Source organism: Ambystoma mexicanum, chromosome 2q (genome assembly GCF_040938575.1).
Source record: "Ambystoma mexicanum isolate Mex_15411 chromosome 2q, UKY_AmexF1_1, whole genome shotgun sequence".
In the NCBI taxonomy this organism is placed as follows: domain Eukaryota; kingdom Metazoa; phylum Chordata; class Amphibia; order Caudata; family Ambystomatidae; genus Ambystoma; species Ambystoma mexicanum.
Window position 1 is genome coordinate 890,645,163 of NC_090924.1, and position 14,112 is coordinate 890,659,274.

At 41.5% G+C, this 14,112-nt stretch overlaps 1 protein-coding gene across 1 annotated transcript in view; it reads left to right on the top strand.

Annotated features, from left to right (window-relative positions):
- PRTFDC1 (phosphoribosyl transferase domain containing 1) overlaps positions 1 to 14,112 on the top strand; it is a 394,648-nt gene that overhangs the window by 104,770 nt on the left and 275,766 nt on the right. Inside the window, exon 2 of the mRNA XM_069648160.1 lies at positions 434 to 540. Coding sequence (XP_069504261.1) covers positions 434 to 540 — 107 coding nt within the window. The remainder of the gene's footprint in view (positions 1 to 433; positions 541 to 14,112) is intronic.

The following is a 14,112-nucleotide window of genomic DNA, read 5'->3' on the forward strand; positions in this document are numbered from 1 at the left end:
ACGGTCAACGCTATGCCGTTACTTGGTGGGTCCTTGGGCCAAATAGAAAAACAGATGTGACACTTGGGTTCTGCCTGTCGAACTCCAGGCACCTTTCATATTCGCCTATGTTCTTGTTAAAAGTCACTTATTTTGTTAACCTGGCTCTAATGATAGCTAAGATGTTGATTCCAACTACGCCCAGATGCGATTTCGCTTGGCAAAGTTCATCCTAATAACGTGGGTCCACAGATGGCGTTTTGTTCACCTGGTGCATCAAAACACATAATCATATCAAAGTCACTATTTACGAACAGGGAAGGTGAAATATTTTTGTGAGCATGGAGTAATAACCTTCAGTCAAGGTTGTGTCTTGTAATTTTTTTTTCTTTTCTTTAACATCTGTTTTATATTCTATTTCAGTATGTACATTGATCACTGGGTGTCTTTTCAGATTCCTGACAACTGGCCTGGGTACAAGCTGGATTTATTCGCATTACCACAACACTACTGTGACGATTTGCAGTGTGTTTTTATTCCACATGGTGTCATTATGGACCGGTAAGTTAACTGTTAAAGTATGTTTCAATAACCATTAAGTCACTAACCAGTTCAGTATGAATTAATGATGAGACTTAAAGTGTAACACTTAGTATAGCTCCGAATTGAATGTCTGGTTTATTTATTTATTTTTTGAGAGCTCTCAAATACTGCAAATATTCTTACATGTACACTTTTGATCAATGAGCTATAATCTCTTATGATGAAACTGTTCTTCTGGACACACTTTGTAACATCCGTTTGTAAAGGTTCTCATTTCATTTAGCAATATATTTTAGAAGGTATACAGTTGTTTTCCCGCTAGGTTTTTTTCGATTTGTTTTTTAACGAAAAATATGTATTGAAAAAACGAATTGAAAAATAAAAGTCGGGTGGTTAAGGGGATAAAAGGAGTATAGGATGTTTGGGATAGGGATTAAATAATGGGTAAGGGGGGCCTTGAGGGGGGACCCTAAATAGTTTTTTACGAAAAGCTCAGTGAAAAAAGTTATCAAAATAAAATCTGGTGCTAAAAGAACATAAAACCATTTTAGAATAGTTTATTGGTCTGTCCTTTTTGGTTTCTGAGCTTGCACGTCTATTATATCTGCATGTTTGTACAGTCACTTTGTTGACTAGCACTGTGTCCATCAACCCTATCATAGACTTGTTTGTTATACTGTAGAAAACAAAACACGTACACCTCTTTTTGCACTATTTACTACTTTAAGTGTGAGCCAAGCGGTCGTATGGCTAGCTATTTTGCAATTACTGGCCTTTTTATGGTGTATATTTTCAATTTGTGGTTTGATGAAGTTATTCAAAAACCTCTGAAAGGTCGCACACTTTCAATTTGAAAGCTCTGTAATGTCGTACACTATTTTTTGCAGGCCTTTTACACAAATGATTCTCCGTTTATATGCAAGGATCCAAAGACCACGTCTCCTCTGTTGCCATTATTGCCCCATTTAACTCCCCGCCCCCGCTCGATGCCATTCCATGATTATGCTTCCTTTAAAGAATTCTTTGTGAAGTGCTTTCATTCCCCCAGAGTACCATATCCGCCGTGACGTAGACCGGGTAGGGCCTGACCCACCCAAAATCTGTAAATGTCCGCTCGGCAGCGCTGTGTGGGCATTTACAGATGTTGTCACTGTGGAGGGACCCCACCTATTTTAGCTTCAGGCCCCACTTGTTAGACAACCCTGGCTACGCGATATTCCCAATATAAGCATCCTTCTAAAGGTTTTAATTCTTTATGTATGCATTTCCAGTCATTGGCACTATAATTGTGTGCCATGTGTGCAGGAGTATGCAGTTATTGTTTATATAACTTCATGTGTATGACATAAAAAAACACGTATGCAGCCGAAGGTGCTTTGTAATACTGGGAAATGCAATATTTTCATGTGTGCTATAACTGCAGAGAGCAGTGAAATGGAGAAGAATAATACTCGTCTTGCACCTGTGTCTTAGCATGAACAATCTGGATTTGGTACCAAAGGTGCTCTACCATAATGCTTACTGACCTCTTGTGAAGCGGCCTGGATAACAGATTTAGAAAACAACTTCCCAAATGACAAATCTTCTTACACAGTCAGCAACTTTCAAAATATGCACTAGTCTAGCACCGAGTGAAAACGTTTGATCCCCAAAAGAGAGGGAGCCCCTTAATTAAACCTGGCTATACCTCAGTCTGTCATGTCCCTCATTCACTTGGCTAAGGCGGGTGAAGAAACTGGGGCAAGGGGCCTTCGGATGGAATGCAACAATTTAAATCCACCATGCCATCTCGTTTCAGTTGCTGCATTATACACACTTTTTAAGACCCCTCATCACACATAATTTAAATTGTAGTTGAAAGACTGGGTAACAAGTGTCATTAGTCGTCTTTCTCCCTCTACTAATCTGAAACCCCGCCCTTTCGGGAGAAAACTTTTTATGTCTTAAATTTAAGGCTTTCACAGCTGACAACTGTTTACATGCTGAGTTGGGCAGTGATGAAGTGCCCTATAATGTGACAATGGGCCTCATTACAAGTGTGGTGGTCCGGAAACAACGTGCCGGTAATTCAGATTACCAGCACTCTTTCCGGACTCCAGCACTACGAGAGGGAATGCCTGTAACGGTGCCAGTAACCGCTGAAGGGGAGGCATAGTATCACAAGTATGACACTGACACAAAAGGTAACATTTGTAAAACCTTTAATAAAGTTTCTGGGGTTGGAAAAACTCCTGTATTTCCCTATAGCTAGGATGGGAGTAGGCTCTACCATCAAATGATAAATAAAACCATCCGAATTGCGTTCGTCAAATCAAAATGGCCTATGCTAACAAATCATAATTCCTGCCCTATCTCTTGTACAAAAAGGGTGTAAAGGAGAATATTACCTTGCGCCATCACCTCTAGATTTGAAAGGGTGTGCAGTGATATAATTGCGGCAGAAATGTCGCCTGTACAGAAAATCGCGGGAAAAATGCAGTGGTTTGACCCTGTAAAGGTGTACCCCATTATACCATTTAAGGGGAGCAGGGGTTGCAGGGGTGTCCCCCGCTCCCTTTAAATGGTATAATGGGTCGAGGGGTTGCGGGGGTGTCCCCGCATCTTTTACATGGATTGTGGCGGTAAAACCACAACCTTTTTGCTGCAATATTTTGTGTCCACAGCCACTTGTGCCGCGATTTTAACACATGGAACCTTTTGAAGCGGGATATGTGCTGACCGGCAAGGACACTTTACCTGCAACTTCATGCATTTTACCGCGCTAGCAGATTGCTTTTGAAGCTCAGAGCTGCTTCTGTGTGCACAGTAGTTTCTTTAGAACCACAGTTCTCCGCTCAACCAGACCTCATAACGACATCGGCAGTTTGTGCAAGGTGTGCGTAGTTTGCCATGTTTCCTCTTGTTCGGCAACATCAGGTATTTTTCTCCTCAAACATGCTTGAAATTCATAAACTCATTGGGGAGTTACGCCCCACCAGTATAGCATCCTATACATACAACCCCATGCCACACAAGCGTAGAATTGCAGAGATCATGGCCAAGCATAACATACTCGATACTAATGCGACTCCCATGCCATCCGCTACTCCTATCCGCACCACTGCTTATCTCAAGACTGAGACTTCAGCAGAATGTGGGTGTACGGAGGACTTGGCTAATACCGCTTCTGCAACTCCTGTTGGGGCCTGTCTCGCAAGTTGAGTCTGCCACGCAAATTGTGCATGAGAATCCCCCAACCCGTCCATCCCCCGGCCTGAAATCAAGACTGGCCAGCCATCACAGCTCGCCAATTAATGGTGGTGCTTCCTGCTATCTGGACGCCCCCGTGCGCTTTTCCTTGCTAAACACCAGATCCCCCTTGCGACATGGTGTCGAAATTGAGGATCTGCTCACACCTGTCCTGATCTCCTTGCGGTTACTGTGTCCTGGCTAAGTGAATCCACACCCTCAGAGGCAATTTTGGCCATTCCGCCGAATTATCAAATACTGTTTGCCGACCGCACTGGACAGAGTGGTGGAGGGATAGCCATCCTGATTAATAATCAGTTAAAGAACCCATTTTATTCCACATGAGTCCCCTGAGGACTGTGAAAGCCTTGTAGCAAAATTCAAAATCAATGAGAACATAACTCTAACCATCCTGGTCATCTATGGACCATCCATAACAATGCCTCGCTTTGAGGAACAACATCTCAGCAGCTTAAATAAGATCACTAAAGCTAACACTCCCACTATTGTATTGGGTGACTTCAACCTCTGAGCTAATAAATCTTCCGACAAACTTGCAGTCTCTCTCCTTGTAGCCTTAAACACCATTGACTTTACACAATGGGTGAGAATCCCCACTCACACAGGTGGTCACACTTATCAATTGGATTCTGACACATTGTCTCCCCATTTCCAACACCTCTGTGACCCCCTTCTCATGGTCTGACCATTCTTTACTGTCCAAATTAGTTCACCCTCCTGCTCCTCCCATGAGGCGCTGTCCCCAGACTCCAGAAACCTGAAAAATTTGACTACTCGGACATTTTCTGCTGCATTGACTTACAGGTTGGGATCCATTGAAGGCTTCCACAATGCCACTGACCTTGCAGTGCATCTCACAACTGCTCTGAATGAGGCTATGAATGCCCATGTCCCATTCAAAACCTAAATGATTAAGCCAGAGGTCATTAAAAACTCCTGATTTAATGGTTCCATCCTTGACTTTTGACACTCAGAGGGCTGCAGAAAGGGAATGGTGGAAGCATTTATCTCCCCATATGCTGCTCTCTTATACGCAACGTGTAAAGAAACCTAAGGCGGCAAAGATGACTAGCTTCAACAGCTGGATAGAACAGGCCAAGTCCAGCTCAAGGGAGCTTATCGCAATCCTAAAGGATTTTGAAGGCAAAGTATTTAAGAAACCAGCACTTAATAAAAATGCATCCTGGTGCCAAAGAATTCACAATGAATTTGCCTAAAAAATCACCAGGCAGGCACCAACAAGCAGTTCTAGATTACACAGAGACCAGCACCTATAAAGGGGACTTTTGTCCTCACCCCCCACCCCCCACCAGCACGTTCTCCTTGCCACTGTCCCGATTAGATTTTATTTCAGCTTCGGTGCAATAGCTGAAGTTAAAGAAGATTATTGCAGGCATGAAATCTACCACTTGCTTGGGCGACAGCTGCCCTTCTAATATCTTTATAGCATGCCTAGATATTCTGGTTCCTTGGGTAATGTGAATTGTGAACCTCTTTCCCTGAAGGCTATGTCCCTCTTCCTCTAAAGGAGGCCTGAATTATGCCGCTGTTAAAGAAGAGTATCCTCGACCCACTCATTGCCAAGAACTATTGCCCAATAATGAATGTGTCCTTCCTCTTGAAGATCTTAGACCATGTGGCAAATCTTCAATTTTAGGGATACATTGAGAGCAACAACATTCTTGGCCCACGACAGTCTGTTTTCAAAGCCAGATATGGCACCACGACTGCCATGTTAGATTCAAAATCAAACTTAACCAGTAGGGCTCCTGCATCTCTCTGACTTAACATCATCATTCTACAGAACTAGTGCCCCTGCATCAGAGCAGGATGGATAGCTCTCAAATCTAAAAACTCAGGTGAGCATACCAATGTTTTGCAAGAATAATCATCCTGTACTACCCATGTTGTTGCAAGGTGAATAAGTGGACACTCTAGTGAAATTGGGTCATCGTTCCATGTTTTTTACAGAACTTACCTGACTATACGTAGTGAGGATTTGTGAACACCAAAACCATCCAGGGCGCTCCCGCGGATTTCAGGTAAGCGTTACAGGGACCTTGAATGCGGACAAGCCCAGATCAGGACAGAGGCGCAGGCTGCCCCCGCACCCTGTCTGGAGAGATTATGCAAGCCCAACATGTCAATTCAGGATAGAGATGCCAACTAAACAATTCCACTAACAATTTCCCCCTCTGCATACACCTCTCAAACTCCAAACCAAACACAACCACAAACCTACAGCACAACAAACGGCACAAACTTCACTACACTGCAACAACAAAACAAAAAACACACAGGCTCGCACAACAGTACACGACGACTACCGGCCGCAAACACCGAGGCCCAGCCAACGGACCCACCGGGCTGAGGCCGCCAACAGCACATCACCGCTCTTACACCTTTCCAGCTTCCTCCCACTAACTCACCCTTCCTTCCTTTTTCAGAGCCACCAGAGCGCCACGGGACCACTCCGGTGGTGATAGTGCGCGGTACAAATGTCCTTTAACATTTACATCATGCCACTCCTGATGCTCCTCGATGACATGGATGTCCAATATACCAACTATGCTGATGATCCCTAGGTCGTCCCGGAGCTCTCAGGTTCCCACACACAGGACTCCCTGGCTATCAATACCTTTTGCAATGCCACCCAGGCTTGGATGACCGCCAATTCTCTTGCTCTAAACACAGACAAGACCAAGCTCTTGATTGTCGTTTCAGGACATGAGCTAAAATAAGCTGGCCACTGACTACCAGCAAAGCTTTGCCATTGCCGATAGCAAAATCACAGTGGCCAAGAGTGTGAAGACGCTCGGCGTCATGCTCGACGCAGAGCTCACAATGAAACACCAGGTTGCACACACTCGGGCCTCTTGTGGATATATTAACAAATTACTCAATCATATTCACCCATTTATCTCTCTCAGCAATAGATCCTTGTTGTCCTCGCCTTGATAAACTCTCGCTTGGACTACTGGAATAGTCTGCTGCTTGGTACCTCCAAGGCCAACATCACGTCCTTGCAAGTTATCCAAAACGGTGCAGTTCGTACGATTCATGGCCTTACCCATCGTGATCACATCTCCGATGTTAGGAGGAACCTCCACTGGCTTCCGGTCAAACATTGCATCACCCACAAGCTACTAACTTTTACTCATAAATGCAAGAACCTTGAAGCACCCTCCTACCTTTCTGACTGCCTTGGGGCGTACCAGCCCTCCTGCACTCTTCGGTCACAGGATCAATTCCTGTGGCTACAGCCCCAGTTCAAGCTGGCGAAATGTGGAGACACAATCTTTGATGTTCTGGCCCCCTCAGCCTGGAATGCCCTCCCACCTGACATGAGAACAATTAAGGGTCTCGATGAGTTAATCTAGCACCAGGCTAGTCTCCTTCATTCTCTGAGCTGATCTTACCCTCTGACCTGCCTTCTGTCTGTTTCCATGTGTCTTATGTTTTATTTGTGTGCCCTGAGGCCTACAGGCGTGTGGCGCGTTAGAAGAATTTAAATAAATATGTATGCAAAGGAAAATCTGTGGTACAATATAATGAATAAATGTGGTTGAGACCGCTCTCCTCCCACATTAGACAGAGCGTAGTGAGGGGCTACCCTTGACAGGATGACCATTCAAAACGTGGATCGATGCCTGCCTTGCCTTCGTTAAAGTCTCTTGTTCCAACTTTCAAAACAGTTAAAAAAAAATAAATATATATATATATATATATATATATATATATATATATATATATATATATAAATAAAAATCAGGTGGACATAACTTGGATGAAGAATTGTACACATTTCTTGGGACATAATTCGCCTTTAGCATTTGAACTCTGACAACATTTCTGTAGTTAATCACAGATGGCAATGCTTTGCCTAATTTGTTGATATCTGAGCATATTTTAACATTTTTCAAAATTCAAAAATCTTTTTTATGTGTATTGACTTTTTTAGTGAAAATTGCACAGCCTTTTTAGCTCCAATTTCTCTGATCTCTTTCCCTTATGTACTTTTCCTTTGCCTATACTTCGTCCTCCATTTCCCTAAATTCTGGTTTTATCATAATTTATATTGTATACTGATTGCCAGTATCCATATATGTTTACAGCACTATGCACTTTATGAATCCATTTTCTGTCTATACAATCAATGAGTTTACTGCAATTAATTAATTGTCCGCATGTGAGGAACAATGATGAGCACTATGCACTTTAGAACTTTTTGGTTTTATTGATGACTAATGTTTACAGCACTATGCACTTTAATGACAATCCCGAAAATGTTCGAGGAGTCTAAGTATCATGTTTCCTCTCTTTCCTTATATTTATGGGACAATGTGTTAAAGAAGATCTCTCATTGAATCTGATACAGTGGATTTTTTTTAATTTCATGGCCAAAACATATTGGGAAATCCAGCCTGCTCCTCTGAAAGTTAGTCAACAAGGCACATTGATGTCTGCTATATTGCATTGTATGTATATACTCTGAGCGGTATAACACTTCAAAAACTGCCGGTCTACCATAAACTTGTTATATTTTTATAACATCGACGACAGTGAGAATGATATCCAACACACTCCAAAATGGCCACCTGCAGTTCCACAAAGGAGAAATCCCTATGGATTGAGAAAAGGTGAAAGAGGAAAGAGACTAATTGTGCTCGGCAGAACCGTAGAGTTCAAACCCTTTTTTCGATTATATTTAAGTGCTGTGCAAAATACTCACTTATATATGTGATCAAGCAACGGGAGCGTTGCGAAACGCGTCGTAGTTCTGTCATGCCTTTAATAAAGCTGGAGATGGTGTAAGAATTTTGTGGCGAACGGTGGATTTATTTTGGAAGACAATTATTGACGTCCTGACAGCTTCGAGTGCCGTCCCTGTGTGGAAAAGTGGAATTACTTTTCCTTTTGTTATATATATATATATATATATTTTTTTTTCAATTTCATTTAGTTCATTACAAACTTTTGAAATATAGAAACTAGAAAGAAAAGAAAACCGAAGGAAAAAAGAATCATACATTTTTACATCATTCCTATGTTAAATGTCACTTTCCAAAATCTCTCAGATTTTTAAAAATTTCTTCCAGAAAGAATAACCATGCAAACATCACTTTCTTTGTTTACTCCTTCGTTCAATAGGCTCCAGGCATCCTCCATACTTTGGGAGGTCTTCAATACGCTCACTTTCTCAAAGATAGATAATCTCGATTCTTTGAATTTTGAGCAATATAAGACCAGGTGTTTTAATGATTCACTGAAGGTGCCACAGAAACGACATTGACCATCATCTTTTTAGGCTTTATTCCAGATAGTCATTATTTCTTTAGTTCGATAAAGGTTCAATCGAAACATCATAAATGTTCTTCCCTTAATCTTAGAGGGAAATTTTTCTAACTAGTTTGGTAGTTTATGACATTCTCGGGCTTCCGGGGGAGCATGTTTCATGCATCTGTGAGATCTTCTTTGCTCGGCCGTTTCATACCAATCCTGGTCCCATAATTTCTGTTTAATTTCATTAGGGTTCTGGATTAGCGTATCCACATCGGATGCCAGGAAGTTTAGCGTTTTCTCGCAGGCCTCTTTCCATTGTTCAAAAATTGAATTTTTTCCTTGATCGCATCCAGGTTCTAGTATTTGGAACTGGGGTAAATTATCAGCACCCATGAGCTTCCGACCAAAGTATTCCACTGGATTCTCGCATTTATCGAGATCATTCCAAGCTCATATCTGAGGCAAGCAGTCGGCGCTCCCTTTGGTATTTGGAGAATCTTTGTCCAAAAGGTATTCTCACACCAAGGCCAGATTTTGTATGTGCCACCCAGCATAGTTTCAGCTCCAAAAATAAGTGATGGAATCATTTGAGCCCGGTAAAATTCCATAACAGGTTTTAAACTGAATTTACCATATTTTTGGTTGATGACTGCGCCTTGGGCTTTCAACATTCACACTTCTGCCTTATTCTTTGTAACATTGGCTCATCGGTTTTATTTGAGTTGGTGGTTACACCCAGATATTGTACCTGCTTGACACGCTCAACTGAAACATTCCCAATATGCCACTTTTGTTTCAAGTTTTTCTTCTGGTTATTGCACCTCAGATTTTGTAGAATCAAGATCTCTGTTTTACTTAGATTGATTACTAGACCATTTTTTTTCGATGTATGCTTTGAGGGCAGTTAATTTCCGCTGCAAACCGATGGGAGTTAGGTCCAACAGAACCATGTCATCTGCATAAACCATGTGTCCTAATTCTCTCCTGTGTATCTTAGGGGGGAAAGATTGAGTTTCTGATAAACCATCATCTACGTCTGAAATTAACAGGTTAAATAAGGTAGCTCCCAGGGGGCATCCTTGCTTTACGCTCCTTGTTGTCTGGATCGGAGTAGAGAGCGAACCGGCTTGATTTAGTCTGATCCTAATTGATGTTTGTGAATGTAAATCATGACTTGCTGTCATAAGGTTATGTGGGCAGTCATAGAGCGCTAACTTTTGGTACAGGATTTGTCGATCTATACTGTCGGATGCATGAGCTAAATCGACGAAAGCTACGTAGATCTTGATGTTCTTCTTAATTGCTTCTATCTTTAAGATTTTTAGCGTCAACAGGTTTAGGGAGCAACACACTCCCTTTACAAACCCCGTTTGTCTTGTGTGGTAGGTCTTCGTTTCCCGTATCCATTGGACCAATTTATTAAGGACCTGAGTTGAGAATATCTTGCCCACTACATCGAGCAATGCTATTGGTCTAAAATTTCCTGGCAGACCTCGATCTCCTTTTTTAAATACGGGAACAATAATGCTCTTCTTCCAGGAGTCAGGAGCTCTCTTGATTTTTTTTAATATTCAGGAAGAGGTGATCGCAGAATTTTGCCCATATCTGGATGTTGTTTAAGGAGAGAGTTGGTAAGCCCATCAGGGCCAGGGCCTCTAGAAGAACTAAGGTCGTTTATGTTCTTTAGGATATCTTCTTCCAAGATTTGGAAGTCCCAATCTTTCATTAGGTCAGGGTGTTCATAGTCACATTTAGTTTGTTTTGTAAAATAGTTTAGTGAAATGGATGATCCATTGGAATTCTGACACAAAGCTTGACAACGGCGCTCTTTGAGGTGCCTCAACGTTGTTTATGACTGCCCAAAACTTGCTTAAGTCCCTATTTGCCATTAACTTCAGCATCTCCTCGGCATCATCTTGCAATATGTTGTTTGTGCGACTTTAACCATCTTTTATATAGTTTTTTGCTTTATTAAATTCAATCCACCAGTCAGTTTTTCCTTTCTTCTTTAATAGTCTTTTATTTTTTCGCAACTCACATTTTTTTCAAACTATTTTTTGATCGCACCTGTGGCAGTGGTTAAAGTTAGGCTTTTTAGATCCGCTAACAGTCTCAGTATATTGTTCTAATAATGCAGTGTATTCCTAAGCATTTTGTAATCCATCTAAATTAGCTCTTTCAAGTATATTTGCCATTTTCGAGATTTTCATTTCATTCACTCGGATTCTGTGCCTTCCTGGTTGAAGAATGATTGGAATTTGGCATAGATCTTCATTGTTGCAATGGTATTTATTTAGAGTTGCCATTACTAGGTTGTGATTGCTTTGCTTCATCTCGAAGATGTTTAGGGCTGTTATCTGGCCAATAATAGATAGTCTAGGATGGATTTATTTTTTCCATTGCTCCAAGTGTCCTGGGGCGGTATATCCCCATTTACTTTCCCATTCAGGGGTAACATTTATCTTGCGTCCATTTCTTCGGCCCACGCTGATTGAATAAGATAGGGATCCTTTCGGGCTTTAGTAAGCAGAATTTTTTTACTGTCTATCAAATGAAGAGCGGTCATATTTAGGTCACCACATAGTATAATCTGGGCTCCTTTCTCATCACTTTCCATCGAATCGATTATCATGCATATCTGGTCAAGAAAATCTGATTCATCTGACGCATTATGTTGCCAGTATAGATTTATGATAAAGATCTTTTGTCCCTGACGAGCATCATCTTTTCCAATTTCGATTTTTGATGTTTAAATATATGGAGAAGGATTTTGAGAAGAGATCAGATGTATGTTCATACTGCTTTTGACTAGCGTAATTAAGCCAGCTTTTGGTCTTCCCTTCTTTTGTTTTATAGCTAGGTTGAAAGCTATTTCGTGGTTAATTGCAGCTGGCCTTGTAGAGACCCAAGTTTCTTGCAAGCATACTATATCAAGTTGTTCAAGTTCAGTTGGCGCAGTGTTGTAGAGATGAAGAAACCCTCGGGTATACGAGGATCCAATCTTTAGACCTTGTTGTGTCGGGTCCTTCTGGTGTAATCTTTCCATATTGCTATTTAAGGCCCCGGCAAGCCAAGACCAAGATTCCCTCTCATTGGTGTTAGCCTCGCTAGAGCGTTCAAGGCTTTCGTTCGAATTGCACCATTTCTCGACAAAAGTAATCTTGATCACATCAAGTGTTGACATTCCCAGGGACCCACCATTTGGAATATAGTTATCGTTTTTCTCCAGGGGTCTGTGGACCTTCTCTGATGGGAGTCATCGTTCAGAGATGTCATCTTTCGTAGATTTATCGGTATGAACGCCGCTATCTTTAGAAAATCCATTTGTCACTCCTCCGTGGGACATTACAGGTTGGTCTTCACGATCATCATATCACTCCGAAAGGTCAAATCCTAGAGAGTTAAGGTCCGAGCAATTATTTAGCAGCAGGTCTCGTACAATTCTTGAGTAATGTGTAATTTCACCAAGTCCATTGTATTCTCGTTAACAAATTCAACTGTCTTAATATCCTCTGAAGCAATGAATCGTAGTTGGGGTATGTGTTTTAAAGAGTTGTAAAACAGTTCTTCGATTTAGAATCAACTCATCCTTTCCTCTTAGGACCCTTTCCAGCGTTAAGCAGTAATTTGATTTATATTTGTTTTGTAGCTGGCTGTAGGTTCTTTCTCATCAGGGCGTGTTTGTGTGGTTCTATTTCTCTTTAACCAGAGGATGAGAGATCGTCTTCTAACGTGTCTGCTGCTACATGTGATTTTGTGAAATTGGATCGATCTGACATTTGCTGTTTGGCTTCTTCCTTCCTTAAACGTAGATCGGCCACAGTTGTGCTTTGAGGAACTGACCTTTTTTCATTTCGATGCAGGCAAGTCACTTGCTTAGGGTTAGATAAACAGGGGCAACTGTTGCGTTGTCAGCAATACTTTTAGATGAACTGCTCATCACAGGAAAGGGCTTGACTCTTTCACATATCCGCATAGGCCGGAGACCTAGGTCATTGTGAAGATTGGCGTTTAAGTTTGTAACTTCCCGAAGTTCAACAGAACTATCACAAGACTTTCCCACTTTGCCGGGCAACTGTTGATTTTCAGCAGTGTCTTCGTGATCAGATTCGTAGGTGGAAAGTTTTGTAAGCAGATCAATCATTGCTGATTCTGATGCTTCTTAATCTTCAATTTCGACTATATCTACAGAATTTGAATCAGTCATCATTTCTGTTTTTCGGTTCCACCTGAGGCTGTGCTTTAGTTTTAGTGATACCGACAGATTCATTATCCATTCTTGTCTGCAGCAGTGCATTTAAAGATTTTACATTCCTCAAGAATTTACACGAACCTCTTGCCTGGGGAATTTTTTGTCTTTGGATATTTTGGGATTTTTTTTCTTTTGTTTCATACAGATTTTCTTTCTGACTACATCTATCGCAACATTTGCTCCGATACTAACTTTCGCAAAGATTGGGAAGTTATTTTAGTTTTGGTCCTTTGCGTTTGTTAGGGAATTTTTACGAAGGAGACTTTGATTCTTCGGGTGGAAAGGGTAATCAGTCAGCTTGTGCAGAGGTTGAGGGGAGGCTTACAAAATCAGAGTTGGGAGGTGTCTGTTGGTTAGGAGTGTATCGCCCGCACTTGTCCTCTGATTATCGCAAATACTGCTCTGTTGGCCGACATCCGGTAATTCAACTGTAGTTAAATCCTTTTCTTTTTCGTTGTTCACTGTGACAAGATTTTCAATGGAAGCCTGGTCGACTAGTGGCTGACTTCGTTGATCTGAATCTACAATGACAATTGCGTCACTTCTTTGTGTTTTTTTCTTTGCCAAGTTTTCATTTGGGTCGCCTTCGCTGTTTGAATGTTTAAAGGACATTGCTGGATGGTTATTCATCATGGAAATAGTTTCTCTGGCCACCTCAGCCAATAACAGTTTGTCATTTGTAGCAGTTTTTAGGTGTTACTTTATTATTTCCATCAAGATTTCCTGTGTCTTGGTATCATTTTTAATGTGGGACTTTAGTCCTTTGATTTCATCTTCACAGTTTATCATTTTAGTATTGAGTAGAG